Source organism: Leptonotus elevatus, chromosome 13, assembly GCF_054856555.1.
Source record: "Leptonotus elevatus isolate MCC_2025b chromosome 13, RoL_Lele_1.0, whole genome shotgun sequence".
Classification (NCBI taxonomy): Eukaryota; Metazoa; Chordata; class Actinopteri; order Syngnathiformes; family Syngnathidae; genus Leptonotus; species Leptonotus elevatus.
Genome location: NC_141251.1, coordinates 16275369 through 16300741, shown reverse-complemented (window position 1 = coordinate 16300741; position 25373 = coordinate 16275369). Strand labels below are relative to the sequence as shown.

General features: G+C 41.5%; 1 protein-coding gene across 1 annotated transcript in view; it reads right to left on the bottom strand.

The window, feature by feature from the left end:
• Positions 1–25373, bottom strand: part of eys (EGF-like photoreceptor maintenance factor) — a 209318-nt gene that overhangs the window by 67227 nt on the left and 116718 nt on the right. Inside the window, exons 35-40 of the mRNA XM_086093363.1 lie at positions 23637–23827; positions 22921–23012; positions 20150–20300; positions 19607–19719; positions 19002–19171; positions 10544–10720 (exon numbers count right to left, since the gene is read on the bottom strand). Coding sequence (XP_085949489.1) covers positions 10544–10720; positions 19002–19171; positions 19607–19719; positions 20150–20300; positions 22921–23012; positions 23637–23827 — 894 coding nt within the window. The remainder of the gene's footprint in view (positions 1–10543; positions 10721–19001; positions 19172–19606; positions 19720–20149; positions 20301–22920; positions 23013–23636; positions 23828–25373) is intronic.

Here is a 25373-nt window from a genome sequence, read left to right as displayed (position 1 = left end):
ATTTAGAGATGGGAGAGCCAAGCCATTACTACTTCATGGAATTAAAGACTGTTTAATAATGCAACTGCTTAGCAGCATCCCAAGTAGCTTAACCAGCATTATGTCCTCCACCATTAAAGGGCATTTTAAGTGGATTGCGTTGCATGCCAAAAACTCCCAGATTGCCTCTAAAATATCCTAATAACAAGTGCGTTTATTTCAAAGTTTTTAGGAAGAAAAAGTGTAATGGCTCTCATTATAGCACAGACAGCCACCAAGGCTGAGCAACCCTAATTTGGATGAGCACCAAATTTTACACTTTCATAGATATCCGCCTTCTACATATCAATGAATGTTGTCATTAATGTTCATGCATAAATAACATGTTCTAAAAATCCTGGCTCCACACAGGGGAATACACGTAAATGTGTGTAGTCTTGCTAATTAAAAACAAAACTAAACAAAGTTGCTATTGATGATTATTTTCCATTTGAGATCTTTAGGTGACAGTAATGCACATTACAAAGTTCCGAATAAATGGAAACAAGAATATTTCCTTTGATTTCCACACTTCTCGCAATAATACATTATTAGGGGATCCACACTGTTGTCCACAATACAATCGTTTCTTTTTAGAACCAATCCCCACGCCTTCACAAAGTTTAATGAAAATTAATTTGCAAGTTTTGGGGGAATAGTGTATGCAAAAAACAGGACAGAAAACATCTCCCTGGCAAAGGTAAAAATGCATTTCTCATATTCATGTGGCGTTATTGTCTTGTTTACAACGTGACCTTTGAAGACAAAAATTAAATCAGTTTTTGAGCAGCTAATTGCTGCTTCTCCCTTTTAGCAGCAGCAGAAAATAAACATTTTGATCATATTGGAGAGGATGCCCTGTTCTGTATTGCCATGCATAATGACTCGGTAAATGTAAATGAGAGGCCATGAACCGGACGCTGATGTCACGGATAAGAGGTTAATCTAGGTTACAGCTCTGAGATGAATGTTGTGATGTCTGTGCCAGTCTGGGGCAGAATCAATCACGGGTAATCACCACGCAATCCATCGAGGTTAGAGTTGTGCTGGACTTGCAAGTGCCTCACTGCGGAGTCACACAGGGCAAAGATAGCCTTGCGGGAGCAGAGTGGCTGCACTCATCAGGCCAAGATGATGCTCAAACTGAGATCTTTCTTTTGAGCTCCTCGACATCTATTTTGCTTCTAGTTGGTACACAATGCAACTCCAATTTATCGATATTTTTTAAAATGGAAGTTAAAATTGGAACACGTTTGTTAAAGCGACATTGTTATGTATTTTGGGTCATGGGGTCAATGAATTGTTATACTCTTGTATTTTTTATTTATTTAAAATTTTAAAACCTATTAAAAAATCCCATACCGTTCACCGAAACCGAACACCGCCGTCAAGAGACCCGAGGAAGGACCAAAGATACTCTTGTATTATGTGATCTTGTATTATGCTGTCCCTTATGATGATGAGGTATTAGTCAGTCTTAATTTGCCTAGTCATTTTTATTTTGTCGTTGCTATACAGTTGCTATGTTCCTTATGGTGATAATGTTTGATGATGATGTGTTCACCACTCTTTGTCTAGTCTTATGCAAATGTTCCCTTTGAGCACCATATGGTGTAGAAAGCGCTATAACTTAAGTCCATTGACCATTTATGGTGATAATGTTGCCAGTTGCTATGCTATTAGTCCTATTTTGTCTAGTCGTTTTTGTTTTTACAGTTATGTCCCTTACGATAATAAGGTTTGATAATGATGTGTTAACTACTCTTAGTTTCTCTAGTTTGCTTGTATGTTTATTTTATTTTTGTATTATCTTGTTTTACCTCCCTTTACTGCATGATTGATTTGTATTCCATATACAGCACTTTGCATGAATTGATAGTTGTTTCAAAGTGCTTTATAAATAAAGTCGAGTTGAGTACTCTTGATGAGAATATTGGAGGGGGGAAGGAGAGGAAAAGAAGGGCAAGGGGCAGCGGCAGGGCCGCAGAGAGAGGGGGAGAGGAGGAGGAAGGGTGACGAGGGAGAAGGGACAGGGAGGCGGAGGACGGGCGGGGAGAGGCGAGGAGGGAGAGGCAGCAAGGGGGAGGAAGGGGGAGGGAAGAGGGAACCACGGGGCACCTCGGCGGCCCACAGGCCCCGAACCGCGTTGCCGGGCCCAGAGCGACGGACCGCACCGGAGCGGCGCCGCCCCTGACACCAGTGAGTTAAGAGGAGCGGTCCGTCGCTCTGGGCCCGGCGACGCGGTTCGGGGCCTGTGGGCCGCCGGGGTGCCCGGTGGTTCCCTCTCCCCTCCCCCTTCCTCCCCCTTGCTGCCTCTCCCTCCTCGCCTCTCCCCGCCCGTCCTCCGCCTCCCTGTCCCCTCTCCCTCGTCGCCCTTCCTCCTCCTCTCCCCCTCTCCTTGCGTCCCTGCCGCTGCCCCCTGCCCTTCTTGTCGTCCCCTTCCCTCCTCCCTTCCCCTTCCCCGGTACGCCTTCCTTCCCCTCCCCTGGGCCGGGGGCTCCATCCATGGCCCGGGTCTCGGTGCTATGGGGGCCGGCGGGGGTGGCTGGGGTTTGGTGTCGTGCCCGCCCCGCTCCGGTGGGCGTCCTGACACCTCGGGCGGGACCCAGTATCCGGGGGGCGAGCCCTATCGCCCCGCCGGACGGGTCCCATATGCCCGCCGGGGTCCTGGTGGGGTGGGTGGGGGCTTGGTGGGCCGGTGCGCCTCCTGCCCCCGCCCGGTTGGGGGGGGCCCCGCTGGTCACACCTCTTAACTCACTACACTAGGTTTGCACAATACACTTTTATAGACATATAGGGCACATAACACACTTTGGGGGGTGGGGTAGGGTGGAAACACCGTCTTCACCCTACAACTCCCCTCCAATTTTAATACACCACACAACTTGTGGGTGGGGGGGGGGCTTGTGGGGGTGCCATCGGTTGGGGGCCGCAGTATAGAGCAGTGCTGCGGTCCCCTGTCCGTGTCGCCGCCCCCCCCCCCCCCCTGCCCTATCTATTTTTTTTAATGCACCACATACACTCAGCAACATGCTTGGGTGGCGGGTGGATCGGAGCGTGGGAATATCATTTCCATCGGCTCCGGTTCACCTGCTCCTAATTTTAATGCACCACACACACACACTTGTATATACACTGGGTGGGGTCACATTCACGGTTTAGGGGTAGAGTTCGCCAGTCCGCGAGCTGGCGGACTCAGTAACAGGGGTTAATTTTCACAAAGAACGCTGGGGTGACGACCGGGGCCTTCCCCCGCTGGGCCTGGGGTTCGGGGGTGTCGGCCGCCCTCCGGTGCCCCCATCTCCCCCTTCTGCCCCCGGTGTTCCGTCCTTCCACACGGCGGGGGGTGGGGTGGGCGCGGCTGCCCTCTCCGCTCCGCTGTCCGGCCCCTCTTCGGCGCCGGTGCCTGGGTGCGGGTGGTCCCCGGGGGCTGGGGGTCGGGGGTTGGGGGGCTGGGGGTCGGGGGTTGGGGGGCTGGGGGTCGGGGGTTGGGGGGCTGCCGGTTGGTCGGGGTGGGGTCGGGGGGGCGGCTTTGTTGGGGGGGGGGCGGTGGTGGGGGTTGCGGGGTGGGGGGGTACTGGGGGTGGGGGGTGTCTGGGGGATTGGGGGCGTGGGGGCGGCTGGGGCTGGGTTGGGGTGGGTGGCGGGGGTGGATGGGGGGCGGGGGGTCGTGGGGGGGGGGCGGGGGTTGGGGGCCGGTGGGGTGCCTGGTGGGCCTGCAGTGCCCCGTCCTGCTGCGTTGGGCCGGGGGCGCGGGCCGTGTTGGGGCGGGGGGCGCTCCTGCTCCTGGGTTTGCTCTCCGGCCGGTGGCCCTGGTGGGGCCCGGGGGTCGTCCTTTGGCGCTGCCGCGGCCTGGGGGGCCCTGAGGTGTTGCGCTTGCTCTGTTCCGGCGGGGGTCGACGGCTCCCCTCTTTGGTGGAGATTTTCATGCATGCCAGATCCACCACACCAGCATCTACCGAAACTCAGACACAATCTGTTTCCTCCTCAGGTTATTGAATCGGTGGAGGCTGGTGTCTGCGGATCTCACGCGGCTTCGTCTGTCCTTCCTTCCTTTTCTCGGTCTCTCCGTTGGTCTCTTGAGGCCTCCCTGATTTTATGTTTTTTGGATTTGTTGGGGTCTGGATGTTTCTTGGGCTGGGGAGGAGTTCTGGTGGGGGGTGTCTGGTCGGTGCTGGATTTCACCTTCCTTGGTTTTCTTCGGTCCCCTCGGGTCTCCTGGTGTTCGATTTAGGTGAACGGTATGAGATTTTTTTCTAATAGGTTTTCTGGTGAGCTAACAAATACACACACGCACGCACGCACATACACATACTCACCCACACACACAAAAAAAAAAATGTATATATGTATGTATGTATATATGTATATATATGTATATATATATATATGTGTGTGTATATATATATGTATATATATATGTATATATATATATTTAAAAAAAAAAAAAAAAAAAGAGCAATGATGATGACATTTCCGAATGAACAATACTGAGCTCTTAAAAGAAAAAAGAAAAAAAAAAGAAAAAGAAAAGAGGAGCGACCGGCGGGGCCCCCTCAACCGGGCGGGGGCAGGAGGCGCACCCGCCCACCAAACCCCCACCCACCCCACCGGGACCCCGGCGGGCATATGGGACCAGCCCGGCGGGGCGATAGGGCTCGCCCCCCGGATACTGGGGCCCGCCCGAAGTGCCAGGATGTCCACCGGAGCGGGGCGGGCACAACACCAAACCCACCCACCTCCCCGGCCCCCGGAGCGCCGAGACCAGGGCCACGGATGGAGCCCCCGGCCCAGGGGAGGGGAAGGAAGGCATACAGGGGAGGGGGAAGGGAGGGGGGAAGGAGAGGAAAAGAAGGGCAAGGGGCAGCGGCAGGGCCGCAGAGAGAGGGGGAGAGGAAGAGGGAGAAGGGACAGGGAGGCGGAGGACGGGCGGGGAGAGGCGAGGAGGGAGAGGCAGCAAGGGGAAGGAAGGGGGAGGGGAGAGGGAACCACGGGGCACCCCGGCGGCCCAGAGGCCCCGAACCGCGTTGCCGGGCCCAGAGCGACGGACCGCGCCGGTGCGGCGCCGCCCCGGACACCAGGGACACCAGAGAGAGCCCCGCAACGCAGCACCCCTCAAGAGACCCAGGGAACGGCCAAGACACAGCCGCCACCCAGCAGCCAACAGAGGAGCAGACCCGCCCACGCCCAGCCAGGGGGGGACAGCACCTATAGAATTAACCCACTGGCATGCAGTGAATCCGAATATTAACCCTTAGTGCCCATTAGAGGTGAATCTGCTCGGTCCTGTTGGCAGCAGCTGGGTTCCTGACTATAAAAACACAACCATTAGTTACAAATTGCCAAATACAGAAACATCAATGTAAGTTATCACGATGCGGTGGCTCTCGCTAACAGGCAGAATTAAGTAACCAGGTTTAGGTTAAAAAATTCTATATACGTAGACCATGTTTCTATAAATTTTGATATTTGATTTTTATTTGAGGCAGATATTTTTCCATTAAAATGTGACTTATGAGGAGGTTAGACCATTGGTCGATATTCAGAGTTTGTTTATTTTTCCAGTTAAGAAGAATAGTTTTTTTTGCGATAGTAAGGGCTACAAGTGTAGATTGAAATTGTTTATGTGGTAAGTCAGTTGTTGTTAAGTCACTTAGCAAACACAAGTTTGGAGAGAACGGTATCCTACAGTCCAAGATAGCGGAAAGTTTTTCTAAGACTTTAGTCCAGAAATACATAACCGGAGTGCATAACCATAAAGCATGAAAATAAGTGTCTGTAGTGTTTTGTAAACACTGGAGACAAATGTCGGAGTCTGAGAGTCCCATTTTCTTCATCATATATTGAGTAATGTATGTTCTATGAATAATTTTATATTGGATAAGTTGTAAATTTGTGTGTTTTGTCATTTTAAAAACGTTTTAACAAACTTGAATCCAAAAGTCAGATTCCGGAGCTATAGACAAGTCTGTTTCCCATTTGGAGATGGGTAAAGACGTTTTATCAGTATATGAAAGTAACATATATTTTTAAGAGTTTTTTTGTTGTTGTCGGAGAAAGCTTGGTAATATCTTTAGCTAAAACAGGCGGTTGGAGCTGCCATTTTCAAGTGCGTAAACGATGACATCACAAGACATCAAGACAGAGCATGCGCAAACCGGTTGCAGCCTGGCTATTCCGATTCAAATGTTTACATGACGTTTGTTCGCATTAGCGAAAGGAATACACTACTCCTGTGAAACTGAATGAATTTCCATTCGAATTTGACCGTTATATTTCGTGAGTTGTTTGTATGAAGCCTTTTCATTCTGTTTGGTCATTCGGTTTAATTCCAATTGGAATATAAGGCTTCATGTAAACTAAACTAATAATATAACTGTTTAAATACTTTTGTGCCCCTACCCCTGCTTTTCAAATACCCAATCAGGTTCCACTAAGAAGGTCAGTTAGAATTATAACTGAAGTGGTTAAATGTCTTTTGAATGGCATTTAATCTGTCAGGGAAAATTACAACAATTTACACAAAATGTCTCAAGAATTGTCCCAAACATGCAGAATGTGATATAACAGTTGTTCTGTGCAAAAAAAAAGAAAAAAGAAACTTTGGTGGTTGATGGACAACAATAAACCTAATGTTTCTTCCATGAGAGATTATAATTATTTATTCCCTGCATCTGTCCTGCTTTTAACTTAATAACTGAATAATTGTGTATAGTAATCAAACAGCTGGTTAAATCATACTTATTTAACATGGCTCAAGCCTTCTCAATCTCGAAAAGAATGACTACAAATTGAGTGACCCCCAAAACAATGCTCTATTGTTACGAGGGTCTGCACAGTGGTGTCGAGCCTACCTATCAAAAATGTCCCTCTGCTGCAAAAAAACTGAGTGCATACAAGGGTGAGCAGGTCTTGAGAACAAAAGAGCTAATGTTAAGGGTCAGCTCAAACCTTACTGCCATCGCTCCAGCAGCAAGCAACTCCTTCCTTCATTTGTGGATCGTTGGATGTTTATTTTTATTTAGCGGTATTTGCTTTGTTCTGTAGTCTTGGAAGTACAAGTCCCAACATGTGCGTTGTCACAGCCACAATTCCCCACTATAGTGACAAACAAGTCACACACATTTTCAGGTTAGCGCCTAAGATCACACGACCGAATGGTGTTACAAGAAACTCTGATCAATTCCCTTTCACCAGTTTTGCTTTTATTATGTTTCATGTGATACAAATACCTTGCTAATTTTGAATTCCAAGCCATAACCACATTTAAGAATCTTAGATGACTCACCCCTAAATCTGTGTTTTTTTTGTAATGTATTACTTTTTAACTCGTTACGGCCATCACTGGTGGGTTCATACAGTATACGTACAATGATGATTCAATGCATTCAACCAACAAACCGAACAGATGCTTGTGAGAGCAACCATGGCAACAAGACACAAGTGATCATTTTTAATCAGCACAGCCAGGAAGGTGTTTCCAGATGTGCTCCTCGACCTCCTCTAGAAGAACAAAAAGAGTGGCTCGAGGTGGGGAGCCACGGTTGTCGGACAAGGCGCACAAAGGGACTCTGTGACACTCATCAACGGTCTGCAGAGGTCATGTTACAAAAGGTCTTTATGAAAGGAAGGGAAGGAAGACGAAAATATTCTTCTAATGATGGAGCACAATGAGAATCACAAGTGGACTTTTTTGGAGTCAAGGTTGAAATTTGTCATCTGACACTTAAAAAAAAAGGCTTGCTTTTAGCCTGACCATGAATGTGCAGTCTTAAAAATAACACAAATATTGTTTTCAATAAAACTATTCTATAAACTATAATTTTCCTGCATGTAAAAGCATAAATAACAGTTTGTGTGCATGTTTAGTCTAAATGGCAATAAACAAGGCCATTATTGTATAAATATACACCAAGAGTAATCTCTCTCAAACTTTTTAAGTCCTTCACCTCTCCCTGCCTTAGAGGATGGTTTGCGTTTGCTAAGGTTGAACAGTTTTTGGGATTGTCAACACTTTCAACGAAATTGTGGATTTTCCTTGCAAGATTTGGAAGTGGTAGTTGGGGATTAATAGCCTGCTCAATGCTGATGCACAACCATTACCCATCATGAAATACCATAGCCGCGTTTCCACCGCAGGAATTTCAGGGTAAATTTACGGGGCCGGCCCCGTATGTGCGCATCTCCACTGCAGCTTACGGGGGACGAGCGGAGGTCCTACTCAAGAGTAGGTACTCTGCCGGCCCGATAAACTCCCGATCGGACTTTCTTATTGATTGGCTAAAAATGATTTAGTATAAAAAATTATCTTTCCTTCATGCGCGACGATGATGCATTCTCGGCTTAAGTCTCTTCCACCAAATCAATTCTCTTAATAATCCTTTGCCTATTTTCCACTCTACTGTTAGCCTTTTCAAATTCTTCATCTAGACGCTGTCTCCTTTCACTCAAACCACCCATCCACGGTGTTGACAGTCTTCTGCCCAGATTTAATTATAACTGTTTTGATTTAGTTATAACTGTTTAGATTTAGTCATAACTGCTTTAGTTTCCTCAGTAAAGCTTGGTGAGTGTTTGAATAATGTCTACAGGTGACGGTATGTCTGAAGAAGCTTCCTCTATTCCCACACGCAATGAGCCATTTGTCTGGGGGAAGCAAATGTGTTAAAAGGATTTATTTTAAGTCTTATCTGGACTGAGACCTACTATATTTCCACATAAATAGGCCATCTGTCAATGTGTATTGAATGCTGTAAAAGTCTGTCTTGGCTGGGGGCAGGGGTGGGGAGAAAGGGGGCAGGGGTGGAGAGAAAGGGGAGAGGGGAGAGGTTTGGGGGTACCGTCTTTCTGAAAGTATAAGACTATTGCAATTGTCAGGGATCGACACACTTGCAAGAGGACTGCAGCGATTTGTCTGTAAACTTGTTTGTGTCCAGAATATTCAGTAAAATAAATCCTTCGAAGGACCTGTTCACCGATCTCCAGTCTGTATTCAGAAAATCAACATTCTCATTACCCGGAACAAAACGAACACGCGGAAAACAAAAGATTTGTTTTCCAACAACGGCAAGTACATAAAAAAAAGCTGAAAAAAATGTTTTTCTCTTTCCTCTTTGTTCTGATTTTTGCGGTTAAGTGCTTGGGTGATATCACAGAAACCGTCGCAAGGCGATTACGTGTCGATCGAAACTTGTGACTTGCGAGTCAGCCTTTTTAAATTATTCATCTAAACGCTGTCTCCTCTCACTCAAACCATCCATCCATCCACAGAAAGTACACAAAATAAAAAGCAGAGAAAAACAGCAACCATCTAAAGTTGTTCTCTTTCCTCGTGATTTTCGTCGCGCGGTGCTTGGGTGACGTCACGGGAGGAACAGTCAAATTAATTTATTAGGGGTGTCAAAATTAGTGTGTTAATTTTGAGTTCATTTAAAGTTCCTTTAACACCACTAATTTATTAAACATGCGATTATTGACTGCCCCTTACTTGGAAAGCCCGTACTGGGAGGGTTCCAGTCGCAACACAGCAGACACGCTCATGTCAAAATTTAGCAGTAATTAATTTAATAATAATGCATATATTTGTGGAGACTGAGGTCAAACTGTATTTTACAATTACAAAAATTTGCTGAATTTCACAAGTTGCTTCATGTTAAAGATTAGATATTAGTATGAAAATAAAAATGTACTGAGCTGTCATCAATGTCTTACAAATGCAATCATGCCATCTAGTGACAGAAAAATGAGCTCAACACAAATCAATATCACACTTGTTTTTTTTTTACAGGACAGTACATCTTTTTAATTTTAATTCAAGTTTATGAATTATTATGGAATTACTGTATCAATGACTAAAAGATGCAGCCATATATATATTAGTTAAATTTTTCCCCCCCACTTTAATGTTAACAAGAGGGTGAAAACTTTATATAATTATTTTATTTAACATTTGATTGAAGGCTACATTTAGAACAGATATGAAATGTGTGATTAATTGTGAGCTAACTATTGAAGTCATGAGATTAATTACGATTAAGAATTGTATCGCCTGACACCCCTAGTATTTATATATTATAAATATAGTATAATATAATGTATGAAGTACTACCCAAATAGCTTCTTTAAATGTAACACAGTTTCTAAAAATAAGTTTATTGTCTGTGTATGGGTCTCATCATCAGCATTCATATTAATGCTTGTTACATTACAACAAAAATACCAACTTAGCTTTTACCACTAAGGGTCTGTAGACTTATAGTTATATAACTGAGAAAAGTTTTGTTTGGAAGGGTTGATTTTTCTTAAGTACTGTGCACTGATTTGAAAGCAGCACCACATTAGACATTAATATCACAATTATGAAAACTGCTGGGTAATTTGCACTCGCAAGGACATCTGCAAGGAAAAAGTAACATTAAACGCAATCAGCGTAATTGGATTGTACAGAAATGCATATTTTTCTGTTTTATCTGTGCTTGCCGCAGCGCTCGAGTGCTTTCAAACATAAAAATGAGAGTGTACTCACTGTAGAGAATGGTGCCCTGTGTAGATCGAGTTTTTGCAGTCAAATGGAGAATAACCGTGGTGTCCTTGACAGGGGAAGCTACATTATTGTTGGTGTCTGAAGACTGAAGAATGGATGTGAGAGGTTGCAGCTCCAAATAAGACGTGCCCACAAAAGACGGGATGTATACTTTGGAATCTTGAAAAAAACAAACAAACAAAAAATACTTAATATAATAGGAGTTTTTTTTTTAATTCAGGAAGGATATTTGAGGCAATAAAAAAATGGCCACAACATTTGTATATCGACTAAAAATTCTGCCTTTACAAAAATACCAAGTCATAGAGGTTTAAGTTTAATCATCATGCTTTTACTTGTTCATGATAATGTTATACTTCAAATAACCAAACTAAGCGGTGTACCTAATGCCGTGGCCAGCAGGTGTAGTTTAAGTGACGGTCAGCAAAGTTGTCATGTTTCTGCCTTTGCTGCACTGACAGTTTGCCTATTAGCAGTCAGCAATGCTCTGTCAGGGCTACATGCGGTTGTCATTTCAACCTGGATGACAAAGGGTATGACTTGAAGGGGAGCTGAAGGAGGTGCCCACTCAGGTCATCAACTGCACAAGACAGTGGTGTCATTGTACACCTGGTGGAGTGCTTGAGAGCTTGCTGAGTGGCAAGAGATTGAAAAATGGCCGGCTTCAGCTCAGGGAGTTATAACCTCAGTGTCCGACATGAAGCAAATGTTTTTGTGTGTGTGTGTGTGTTTTTTAGATGATAGCGGATGATATAAATCATGTGCAGTGGCATTTTTATGTTAAAATATAGGGCAACAACTACTTAGGCAGGGCTAAATCACACCAAAGCCATCGTACTATTTCTTACTGGTTGATGTACTGATTAATAATTTCAATCTCTCTTTCAATGGCAGTGTAACAAACAATAACTAACCAATATCGTAAAAAAGGACAAGGGGCTCTACTGTATTCTCCAGCGTAACTCTGTCAAGAGTGAGGTTTGCACTGCTGTGGGTGTGAACACAGTCAACTTCAGTCATGTCCAATCAAAGTGCCAATTCTCATTCCCTTTAGATGCGGCACACGAGTCAGTGGGCATGGCGGAACGCGGACATTCACATTTTTCTCATGAAGAAACTAATTTATTTGTCTGGGAGGTCAAAAGTACAGTAAATGGATCTTACTGTAGACATCAATGGCCAGCCCATTTAAAATGGATCTTTGACTTCTATAGCCGTCAATGGCAGTTAATGAGTTACTGCAAATAGACCTCCACAGATGAATGGTGTAAAATTGGCTTGGGAGGAGATCACTATTCTGGCTAATAAGTAAAATACAGCATTACATTTAATTACAATGAACAATACATTAAATACAGTTATACATAATGTATAATATATATACTATATATAATAAAGTTAGCTTTCATGCTAAGAAACTCACCTCCCAGTCAGGGTTAATATAGTTTTGTAATTTTTCATTTTAGTTGGTTTCTATTTCAATGTGAATTTTGTTTTTTAAATGTAGTTTTCAAAGGGGTTATGTTAGGTTTTTTTAATGCTTAGATTTAGATTTAGAGTTTTAGTTAGTTTCAGTATTAGTATTTTTCTTAAGTGCATTACTTCTGTGCAATACACCAAGTAACACATTTCTTACCTAGCGTCGCATTTCGGCTGAGTTAACTGAAAAAGCAGGCGAGCCGAGACATTGGAGCCAAAAGTCAGGCATGCAAAAGTGTCGACTAGGAACAACGTCATCTGAATGTGCTTTTCTATTGGCTGCTGCTAGATGACGTCACTTCTGTGTTCTTATTCCGGTTCATATCAAAATAAATATATTTAAAATCACATTAAAAAAATCAATCCCAAATGCTCATGTATTACATTAATTACCAAAGACTAAAACAAAGGACATTTTCGCTTTAATTATAGTTGGTTTAAGTTAGTTTTGTAAACGTAAAATGCAGTTTCAGTTAGTTTTCGTTTTTTTCAAAGCATTTTTGTTTTTATTTTATTTTGTTAACTTTTAGTACCAGCTCAGTGTTCTGGTGGTAGAGTGCCTACCCTCAGAGTTGAAGGTTGTGGGTTCAATTCCCGGCTAGGTCATGACATAGAAAATGGGACCTGTTACCTCCCTGCTTGACACTCAGGCTAAGTTATCCAAGCGTAAAAAATAATACTCATGTATTTTAAGAAAATAGGTCTATTTATTCCAGCTAGAAAAACATTACTTGGTTTTAGTCTGAAAATACTATTCTCAAGACCGCAGTGGTTGATATGGGCCTAGTATTATTTTCTTATTTTTCAAAATCTTACAGGTAAATTTAAATGAAAATTTCTTGTTCTGTTGGCAGATAATTTTGCTTATTTGAAGTTATAATTTTCTTACTTTACTATATTTTTTTCTTTATTTTTTTGTAGTGTATGACAATTAGGAATGTTAATGGTATTCAACTCTGATGTTGAATGCACAAAACTGTGGTTCGTATCACACAGTCTGGCAGACAAATGAGTCCCTTTTATGAGGTTTTCCCTTTTTAATACACGAAAAGTGACAATTCAAAGTAACTGTCAGACAGGCTTCTTTGTTGGGGATTTTATGTGCACATAACAAGCCTGACATTTGTGATCTCAACGTCTGGCTGTCTAATGTTAGCACCCTGCATGTCAGTACTCTAATCTCAGGCCGGTGGTGCCTTGTGGATCACTAACAGGATGATATCAAGTAGGCAAAAATACGGTCACGCCAGTTAGAATTTGAAGCTACGATAAATTGTTTCTTCAAAGACGAGTTGGCTGATCCGAGATCTTACCAAAGACATGGTGTCAACTATGTAGTCAATTGAAGGCTATGCGTTCACAGGATTAGTTGGGGACTAAATGGCTTTGAGGGAAAGATGTAGTCATAAAAGACAAAACCACTGAGGCGGGACATTATTCAGTCTGTATTGATTATGACCTCCTTCTACGGCTCATTACCTTATGTCCTTATTTCTTGAATATCTGAAGGTCTGATGGAGGATATAGGCTGAGTGTGGATCATTCAAATGAAAGGTGATTGCAGGTTTGTCCCATTTATGTCTTTTCAAAAAGTTCTACCTTATCAGGAGGTTATTTCAAAAAGTATGGTACCTTGTGCTCTTCTGTGTCGTACATTAATGTAACCTATTTCCAACATATGTAGGACATTTCCAGTCTTTTTTGTTCTTGTGTCATTTTCCAAGAACCTTAGACCTTGAAAACTAAGTACACAATCTAGGTTTGAAAATTCTTATCACCAGCAGGAAGCAACACCAAAATAATTCTGAAATATAAGAGGTTTCCTATAGTTTGTCATACATGGCATCGCCAAAGATATTAAAAAGCAAAATAAAATAAACCATCCCTTTTGTAAAATAATAATTTGAAGTATGGACGACTTTGCATGATTATTTTTTTTTTTACTGGCGGAACAACATTCAGATTGGCAACAGATAAGCAAAGATAACAGGACTGTGGCCATCAGAGAAATGGCATGACCATCTATTTCAGTCCTCTGACTATTTATTTTAGTGAGCATAGCAACATTTATAGCTAGACACAAATAACTTGGTTGCTTTTAAAAGACAGTCATTTGCAGCAAATAGGACAAGCTCCACTCAGTCTCATTAACTGTTTAAGTGGCTAAATCTGAAAGGGCAGTAAACATACGCTTCTCTTTTAATACCCACGTCTGTATACTGAGTTTCCTGTGACGCAAGGCCATCCAGCAGGTGCACTTGATTTATTTCGACTTGATTATTTCTCTAAAATAAACAAAATATGATTTACATAATGACTACTAAATAAAGTTGCACACAATATTAAAAATGTATTGAGATGACAATGCTTGCAGGTGCACTGCAAGCATTGTGTGGGGAAAAATACTTTAAAATACATCAAATAAAATGAGAGAGAGAGAGAGAGAGAGAGAGAGAGAGAGAGAGAGAAATCTATTGAAAATATTGAAGGTAAAGCACTGAAAATAAATAATCATAGTGTTATGACGGTGTTCTGGGTTGGGTCATTGGGTTAAGTCATAGGGTTTTTGTTTTATGATGTTGTCAGTTGCTTATGCAGTTACTATGTCCCTTGTGATGATAATGTATGTCGATATGTCTCATATGATGAGATTGTATGATGATGATGTATTAGCCACTCTTAGTTCATCTAGTCGTGTGCAGTTATTATGCCCCTTATGAAGATAATGCGATTATGTTGTCAGTTGCTATTAATCTGTGTTATATATTTTAATATTGTCTGTTGCATATAAGTTACTATGTCCCATATGAAATGTATGATGATGATTATGTATTTGCCACTCTTTTAAGCAGTTACTATGATGATAATGTTATAATGTTGTCAGTTGCTATGGTCCTGTATTAGTAGTCACTCTTAGCTTGTTTAGTCAGGGCTTTAATTCTGTCATGTGGAATTGTGTGTTACTGAATGACACTTTTGTCAGTACGTTGAGGTTCCTTAGCCGAGGTTTTCTCTCAGCACGTCAATGTTTTCTATCCCTACTTAGCCGTACTATCTCAATTGAGGTTCCTCAGTCAATGTTTCTCCGTCAAGTATTTTCTTCAAGGCCACTTGAATCCAGCCTGCTCTCTGTTCTTACTTTGTATTTTTGTCTATGAAGACACTATTTCTCAACTCCCATGTCTTGTCTGCATTCTGGTCCTAAGTCTGCACCTCACGTGACACATAGAAGGATATGAACTTTGACCTCAGCTATAGTACTGGATTTGCCATTTTTAGGAATCTGAGGAACAGCACGCCAAAAAACATAGGCATTTTTTCCAGCGTATATTTTGTTGCTGTCACAGTATTCTTAATATAATTTGATGTTTTCCTGTAACATAGGACAATGCAAATAAATATTCAAAATATGTAAATTGGGTGTCTACGTGGAGCAGTTGAAGATTTGCATCCCACATGATACTCTCGGGCTTTTAATACCATGTTTAAATGGATAAACAAAACAAATAAGACAGATTTGGGGGTGAAACCATATTTCTGTGCATAAATACATTTTATATTATTGTGCCATATTACCAATGAAAGCATATGTGTAGGCACATTATACACATCTTATTGATATCAGTTTGATTTAACATTAATGTAAGCGGCCTGTGCATGTGTCCCCTGGATGTAAGCATGCAAAGGTTACAGCATGCAAGTCAGCATTTCGTTTGGAAGACAAACAAGTCAATGTCATTAGTTCCATGCCAAGATGATGTTTGGATAAACACCAAAGAGCAGAGATGACTGTGTTTCTTCTTCTCTTGTGGCTATCACTTAATTTAACAGGATGTGAGTACAAGGTTGTCAGCGAGCACAGCTGCCACGGCGACACATGTGCAAAGGCTTTGTCAGCATGAAAACAGCCCATGGACTTCTTCTACAGGCCATTGCAAGCAGGGACTGGAAAGCACAGCAATGGATGAGTGCTCATATGAGATTGGACTGCGTTAAACCTGAGAAACTGCATGGAATGCTTTTGAGAAAGGGACACTTCTTACAAAGTCAGCAGAAATTAATCTGAAGGCCCACTGCTGGTCTTAAAAGGGAGACTTCATGGGTCTGAGAATTTGTTGGATAAGCAAGAACTTCCTTTCTGGCCATGTGAGAAAACTGCAGTTATAAACTATATAAAAATGACATTTTTATGTTTCTTTTTTGGAAATAAAAATAAGGTCACCCTAGCATATTAGTATCACAACATGGATGACGCAAAATGCTTACACTCAACATTCAAACATCACGGCATCATTTTAGTGTGCATTAAGTTGCGTACAAACTCAGAAAATGTTAGTAAAGATGCTAGTACTATCCCAGGTAGTCTCCTCACTAATATAACATCTAAATTATTTTGAATATATTATTTTAGGTCTAATTTGTATTTATTAAAGGGAAGTTCAACCCAAAATGTTTTTTGGACAATATGTTCTATGCAGCCCCAATAGTCTGAACATGGTATTCTGGTTGATATTATGTTAGTGGAATATGAGTTAAGCAGCAAAATCAATCCGTTTTTATCCATCTCAGTGGGCGGCCATTTTGCCACTTGCTGTCGACTGAAGATGACATCAATGTTGCTCAGGGCTAAGGCAACAACCAATCATAGCTCACCTCAAAATCAAGGACGCATCTGTCGGGGCAGGACGCATCTGTACTTGCTTCTGCACTCGCTCGTGACTTCTAACTATTTTGTTGACATTGGGATTTTTAATCTTCTCTTGCAAAACTCAAAGAAATGGTCACCGAAAAAGAGCATCGAGCCACTTCTGCAGGAAATTCAGCAGTTGAAGAGAGAGACACAACAAGATTGACGCATTGTCACCTTGGAACAAAAAGTGGATGATTTGGAACAGAATATTCGAATCAACGATGTGATAGTTACAGGTGTCCAGATTAAGAGCTGCGGCCAGCACAAGTGCAGTTGATTCTGACCAGGCTTCAGCGAACGAACAGCAAGTGACAACTCAACTCGAGATTTGGGATTCATTGTGGATCCAGCGCACATCCAGATGTGCTTTTCGCTTCCAACTGGGGGGGCACGACCACCGGCAGTTCTGACCAGGTTTGTTGACAGGAAGAAAAAGATTGCTCTTTTGAGAGTTAGCTACAAGCTTAAAGATAAACATGTCTACGTCAATGAAAATCTCACAAAACGAAATGCTGACATTGCCAAAAGGGCGCGACAATTGAGAAAAAATGGATTTATCGAGAATACATGGACAAAAGACTGTTGGATCTTCATCCAAACAAAAGAAAACCCATCTTCTGAGAAGAAAATACGGATCGTGAAAAGAGTGGCAGAATTGGCGGAGTTTGAGAGACAATAACTGCTATCAGTAACTCACATCATTTAATTGTGGATTATGTCTTACCCAAACAAATTCATTCTAACATATTACTAATTAACCCAAAACTGGAGCTGTCATGATTTGAATGATGTAAATATAGCATATGATTACTTGCTGACACTGCCAAGGTTAACTCTTGTTTGTACACCTGCATTGATAACATGTATTGCTGTTCCTGTAAGAATGTAAACATTGTCTGGCTTTATTTCAGTTTGGACATTTGTTGCAACATGCAAGGCTATTGTGATAAGGTTGTATTGTGGCTGCAATGTATCTGCTGTAAATAGTTACAATGGGGTTGGTGAACGTGGTTCCGGGATGCGGCTGGCGGGGGCTACTCCGCCGGGTGGGCTTTGCCTTGGTGAGCGCTCAGGAGTATCAAGATCTAAGTATCATCGGATACTGGCAACAGTGGTGGCTGAATTGATCAGAATGGAGTGAACATTGCTGTGGACGCAATGGCAGAATGCAAGCCGATCTACTCTCCGGGAAACCACGACGTGTGAAAACTGATCCAAGGTCAGCGAAGACGCTACTGGTAAACGAGCATGCGCTCGCCTTGGCTGCTTGCCTGGTTGGGTGGGCCTGTTGGTGGTGTACGGGAACCAAATTTCCAATTCCAAATGATTGGTACTAGTGGCAACTTACACACAGACATTACTCAAGATGAACTGAGCGAAGAGTGTGCATACTTAAGTCTGGGATTGATAACGATATGAATCAATGACTTTCATAATCAATGGATATGACTGATGCGTATAGTAAGAATCGATGGGGACGAGTTACTAATAAGCCATGGCTTCTACCCGTCAGCCTTTCTTTCGGATGTCAATGCTGCAAATGATTTTATGTGATCGATGTAACCTGTAATAATGTGTCCGAAAGGAAAAAACAAACAAACAAAACAAAACAAACAAACCTATTTTCTGAAGCAACTGGATTTTGCTTCATAACACAAAATTAATCAGAATGTCATGTTTGGATTAGTGAGGTCACATATAACATATTATTATCAAGACATTTTTAAGGTTGACTTCCACTTTAACTGAATAAACAGCAGTTAATCTATAGAAAAGTTATTAGCTGTGCATATTATTGTGTAGACATAATCGGTATGAATTGTTTTTTGTAAAGGCAGAATCAATCTATCTGTTTTGCGCACATTTGTTTTTGTACTTTTTAAAGCCATCTCTTGTAAATCATGTCATATTTGTGAAGGTGACGAGTGAAAGTTTGGGCTGAATGATGAGCAAGTGCCGCAAGGTCGCATTCTCATTCAGGAATGGTTCAAGCTGATTATATGGATCTTTCATTTCATTAATCATGTCCTGAATAATTCACATCACTCAAAATTTCTAATGCAGCCGACTCTATTCTGCCTCGATGTGAAACCTATTACCCAAAGAAGCTCAGCATATATTAACCAACATTACTAGCTGTCTGTCTCTTGAAGATACCACTGCGGAGGTCACAATAGACTTGCTTTACAAGTTTCTTTTTACTGAGTGTGCAAAGTGGGAAACACTCTCAGCTCACAACAACAAAAACATGACAAAATAACATTACTACACCTTTTTCGCAAAATGTTCCAGTAAAATGAAGCGGGCAGAGGCAGGAAGGCACATCTTTGCCAGGTTGTTGCAGCTCATGACACGTTCCCCCATTCAGGCAAACGGCATCAGCACAAATTTCATGCTGGGGGCGTTTTGGTGCTTGAGCGGGAGCTCCGCTTGTGTTGACACTGTTGGTCAGTTAAATGAAAAATGAGTCATAGTGCTTGCATGCAAACTGTACCATTTGTGGAAAATGCTCTCAAATCCATCCATTTTCACTCCAATACAAAATAAAATGGAGGGATCTTTGACAACTTTTTTTCAGGCCGAAACCAGTACGAGTAGTCAGTATTTTTGATACATAAAATTTGCCCCAAAAACCAATATATATACTATAAATCTTTTTTTTTTTTTCTTAAAATTGTATGAAATTAATGGAAATTTTCTACTTGGCCGACCAATACCTTGAAAAAGGCCAGGTATTGGCTCAGTAAGTACCAAATTACATTAACAACATGATCAAACTTTGAAAATACATACCAATTAAAAAAAAAAAACTTTCTCACTCCGTTTTAAAGATGGATTAATGAAGCGTCAACAACTGATGTGTAAAAAGACTTTACCTGCATGTGCCTGTATTGCTGCTGGTGATGGCATCAGATGTGTACAAACTTCTGACTTTATTCAATTCAATGATTTCAATGCAGCCGGTAAAGTTGTAGAAAGGCTTTGAAGTCTAAGGGGAGGAAAAAAAAAATTTCACCAGTTTTTATCCCGACATAAAACACTTTATTATCATGTACAGTACTTGCAAGAGAATGCTTTGTTCAATTGCATTCAGTCACAAGGAATGTGAGTTCATTTTTTATTCATTCATAAGATTTCTCAACAATTCACATTTTGGCTCTTACACCAACTAACTATATATATTTGTTCTGATTCATTATACTCCATTTGCCAAGCATGTTCTTTTTCAACCATTTTAGGGACTAGTGCTTTAGTGTATAACATTCAGTGAACAAAAAAATAAAAATCTTTCACAGAGAGGCAATCACATGTAACTTTAATGAGAGAGTTAAGTGCTAGTTTATTTTCTTCAGTGATATGATGTAATCACAGAGTTTTTAAGGACCCTTTTGGAGCAACATGTGTGCTTATCAACGTACCTGTTCGGCCAAGTATCGTTGTGGCAGACCGCCTGTGAAGATTCGGTTTGTTCTTTGTACCACATGTCTTGACCTGAAATCCCTTGCTGCACTTTTGATTTTCTCATGACCGGAAAGTGTTATTTCAGCCTCACAAGGAGCCAGGTGTTGTCTTATAAGAAGTGAGACACATAAGGGCAATTATGGAGTGTTATTCCCATGTTCTTTCAAACAAGTAGACGGCATGTCACCTTTGTTTTAACCCTAAAACGCCAAACGTGTCATTAAATACAAGATATTTTGATCTCTCTATTTCACGAGTATAATATTACTAATAATTTTGTTCCCATTAAAACTCTGACGTTTATGATCTGACACATGCATTGCACGGATAATCCATTAGAGGACAGAACAGGGAGTCCTCCACGGACGAGTTTCGTTCCTACGCTGGCGATGTAACCTCAATTTCGATTTAAGTCGGATTTCACTGTTAATTTCGATATTTACATCAAAATACTTTGTACAGTAGTTTAAAATATATATTTTTGCAAGCCGGAACCAATGTTTGGTGTTTCTGCACGGACATTGGTTGCTGACAGACGGCAAAGCGAAGCTAATAGAAACCTAAACACGGAAATGTGACGCGCCTAATGGCGAGCCGACCTGCTTGATGGACGTCCGTTGCTGGAGGTAACAACAACACAACTTTAAATAACTTTAAAATTGATGATTACTGTGGGAAATTAACGAAAAAGAAGGTGCTACGGATGAAGCACGGGGCGCCGTATAGTCAAAACGACGTAAGTCGCGTACGACGTAACTCGAGGACTCCCTGTGTCACCCAGCTGATGGCTTTTGCATCACAAAAACATAATTTTAACAGGGGTGTGTACACTTCATCACTTAGTGTATATGTGTATTTCAGGTAATAAAAGTTCACATGTGACAAAACAAGTTGACATGGGATAGCGATGATATTGATTTCTCATGCTCCCATTTGGGTGCAGTATCACTTTTTCAGAAGTTGTTCTAAAAATTTAAAATAAAACACTTGAAACTACAGAGGGGACCAGATAATGACATCAGTGCAAATTCAGCACTAACCATCAGCAGCTTGAGGGTACTCAGGCCACAGACTTCGCCCCGTCTCTTGATACCCCTTGTTGCCAGAGTGGAAGTAAGGACGTTCACGCAGCAATCAGCTGATTTGTTTAGCCTTCACTTTGCAAACTGTTGCATATGCCGGCTAAATACTCCGAATAAGTCCGTCCTCAAGAGCTCGCTTGCATGGAATGGCGGTTAATTTAGAAGCAGTCTGCCAGAACAGCCTGGCCAGCAGCCAGAGGGCAGCGTGCACGCTGTCCTTGAGAAGCCAGCCCCACCGGGTTTCTATTTAACATATTGAAAAGTGTCTTTGACGGGAAGATATATTAAAAGTCTATAATGAGTTCGGCGGTGAGGATGACCACGGCGTTGTAGCTTTGGGTCAAATCGGACAAAGATGGACAGAGTCGGCTATCAGACAATTACAAAGTATTTGCTTTGTGACATCGGCAACCATTTTTCCACGCTCCTGACCCTCTACTTATGACAGCTCTCCTTCTCACAATGTCTCCAAGGGTTCAGCACGGAACATTATGATGGATTCTCACCAATGTTGTATTTTTCTTAGAGGAAAAAAAACTAGGGGGTGGAGCCTTGAAACCCTTTAACCTGATTGGCCGGTCGGTATGCACCTAGCTATTTAGGCCAGAGCTGTTTCTTTAGGGAGGGGGGGTACAACCTTGCAAGCTTGCTCCAAGATCATTTCAATAGCTCTGCCAAGTTTTTTGATAGCATCTACTACTGAATAACTTACGTAATTCTTTATTTTCATGTTTAATTAAAATAAATAAACAAATAAATAAATATCAGGGATCAAACAGCCGACCTTCTGATTACTAAACCACCGTCTCTACACCCTGAGCCACGGCATGTTGTGGCTTCTATGCCTTGCTCAAGGACATTTTTAAACCTGGCAGCTCATCAGCATAGTCCTAATTTCCATATTTTGGCCGTTCGAGAATGATTACGTTGAGTTCTCTGAAAACTATAAGAGAAATTAACACATAATATAACATATAATTAAAAATCAAAGACTATCATTGGTAAGGGACAGCCAAAATAGCTATTACAGTTGTGGAATGAGCAAGAACATTGAGAACTGTTGGTAAGATTGTGCCAAGAAACAAGAACAATATCTCAAAGGGATTGCAGCCTTACTTTAAATCATTTAAACATTGATTTTGTGCTTGGCTCTTGATTGCTAATCTTTTCATAATACCCCGCCGAAAATTAAGACTTAAGAAGAGCAAATAAAACATTCCTGTTGATCACTAATGCCTTTTAATAGCGGCATTGCGGCATGGGTTGCAACTCTTTGAAATGTAGGCTTGTTTGTAATACAACACAAATGACTTTTCTTATGTCCACTTGGTTTTACTTACAGTCATTAATTTGAATGAATGCTTCAACACTTGACACAAGTGGATAACTGAGAATGGGAAGTTAATACCACCTGAGGTGCTAATACTATTTGAACATATTTTGCGTGTTATGTAAAGCTAAGGAGCTTATGATACGAATAGGCTGCTTCTTCCTCATTAAATGAAATATTATTGCCAAAGGCAGATATGTTTATTTACAAACCCAAGTCAGAACTGTAAATTGAAATTACCACTCCTGCACAAAAGATGTTCATGAACGTGATAATCCCCTCACAGTGCGCTGGAATTCACTTAAAAAGAACATACCTGATGTTGACAATGTGTTCTTTGCCGTCATCAACATGGATTTGTGTGTTAATCCACGAAACATCATCCTCATTATTGCAGGAAAAGACATACTGGAACAAAAATTGTGTGAAATGTAACTTCGTATGTGAGGACATTCAATAAACCCAAAACCTCCATTTTTCGTTTTTGAGCTACAGGATTACTGTTCTCTTACAAAAAATATAACATAAATATGTGCTTATATATAAAACACTAAGATGGAATAGTTACAAGTTTTGTAAACTTCCCTGGCATAAAACGAAATACAATTTACAACCCAAGGTTAAGTGAAAAGCCGGCAATAATCCTCTTACTTCCTACCATGCTACCTTTCTGTTTGCACATATTGATAATAGACCTACTGACCTTTTGGGAGTTACACACACATCACCGCCTCAATTGTGATTGCACAAACAAGTTGTCACAAAGCTGTAGATGTGTTCAATTCATGAATCATCTTTTCTTACTACAGTCTTTCTACAGGTAATCAGTGGGATTTTGCTTATCTGGGGTATGATAGGTGCTAGAAAAAAACAGCTGACTGCAATTTTTGAACCAGCATGCCAATTTTAGTTTTAATCAGCATAAAAATGTAACTTAACAGATGTTTTTTTCAAAATCATTCTCCAATGTCATGTGTATTACAGTCATTTACACAAAAATGGTGATTAACTGTCATTGTCTTAAAGTTTTACCTGCAGCATCCCATCCATGACAAAGAGTTCCATGAAAATGAAATTGCTCTTGGCGGGATATTGGCCCACATAAATGATAGTCCCACGATCGGCTTGAGTCTGAAATCTCACGGTTACGTTGTTGATTGTGCTGAGGTCAATCCCTTCAAACTCCAGGTAGGAATTTCCAAAATACTGGACATAGTTTGAACCTAAGGGAATACAAATGTAGATGGTGAAATGAAGCAGAAGGTTTGTGCACCATCATTGTTACTTCTTCATAGACCCACTATTGATCCCCGAATGGAGAAATCATTTTTCCACCCACTTCCACCACAGAGAGGCGGGTGATCTTATGGAACATCATGGAACAGTTTCCATCTCGAGCTGAGACAGACTTGAACTTCCTGTTTGTATTCCTCAGAGTCTCTTGCTAAAGCTTTGTTGAAGCATAAAATGTAAATGTAACCTGTATCCATCAAATAACCTTGGCAACAGAAATAGAATACAGCTGAAAGACACATAAGAGAAAACACAAGGAAACTTGAGCAAGGGAGCAAGAGGAGATTGATTTTTTATTTGAAAAGAACTGCAAAGAATTCTACATACTGCAAATCTTTTTTTTTCCTGCTTTTTGCTCACTGTCGAGGCAAACTGAAACTCATTTTATTCACTGGGAAAGCTGTGAAGCATGCAAATGGCACAATATCAAGAGAGAGGAGCTGAATGTAGTCATGCACGTTTATGACATGCCGAGTTTTATAGTGGAATAACTTGTCTTGTATTATCCATGAGAAGAGGCAATTATGGGACCCTCCTGTTAAAGTATCCCTGCCTGCAAGCTTATTGAGCATAGTGACGAAGATCAACTTAAACGACAGGCTCGGACTTGCATTTGGGGTCCTCATGCTCAATATCGTTCCCATTAGAAAGAAACGCTGCAATCTGTTACTGAGAAGTCAAAGCAGGGAGTGTGTTAAATTGAAAAGCGTTTGTGGATGCACCTGTCTCATGCTCTGTTTGTTCTTATATGGGGAGAGGAAGAAAAAAAAACATTCATTACGCTAGAGAAATCAGCAATGCTCCTTTTAAGTTGTTGCCATGATTAATCGAGCAAGCACAAGTGAGACCGCTATCAATATTTGTTACACGTCAAGTCCTAATAGGCTGGCAAGCACTTTTGATCTGACAACCTGCTCCTCAGGGCATTTAACAAGCAAGTTTACCTAAATACCCCATTTGGACTGGGAAGCTATAGGACCAATACCCTGAGGAAAAAGCATTGACAAATAAGGGAATCATGAGGAGCATACGTACTGTGATCTGTGAATTAATGAGGATAAACCAACAATGCAACAATGCAGTGCTGTGTTGTTCATCCCTGACAATACGAGTTGCCAGTGCTGATGATGTCAAATTACCCCTCAGAGACAAAGCTTTACATTCATTTTAAGGCCTTGTTTAGTCTAAAGCAGTCTTTGATGCAGGGTGAGACTGCTGCAAGGAAGCACTCTCGAACCTCATTAACAACTAGCTGCAGCTGCACCTTCAAAGGTTTTTTCCCCTGTTGTCTTTTGTGCATGGGTCATTGACGGATAAGGATTTTACCAGACCCAGCACAGTTGATTTATTATAAAACTCATAACATATTTATTCTGTATTATTATTTACTATTATGTACAATTTAGGACATACATCTATCATGGAAAGTTATCTACAATGGTGGCATCAGGTGATGGTTGTTTGTACCACATAATA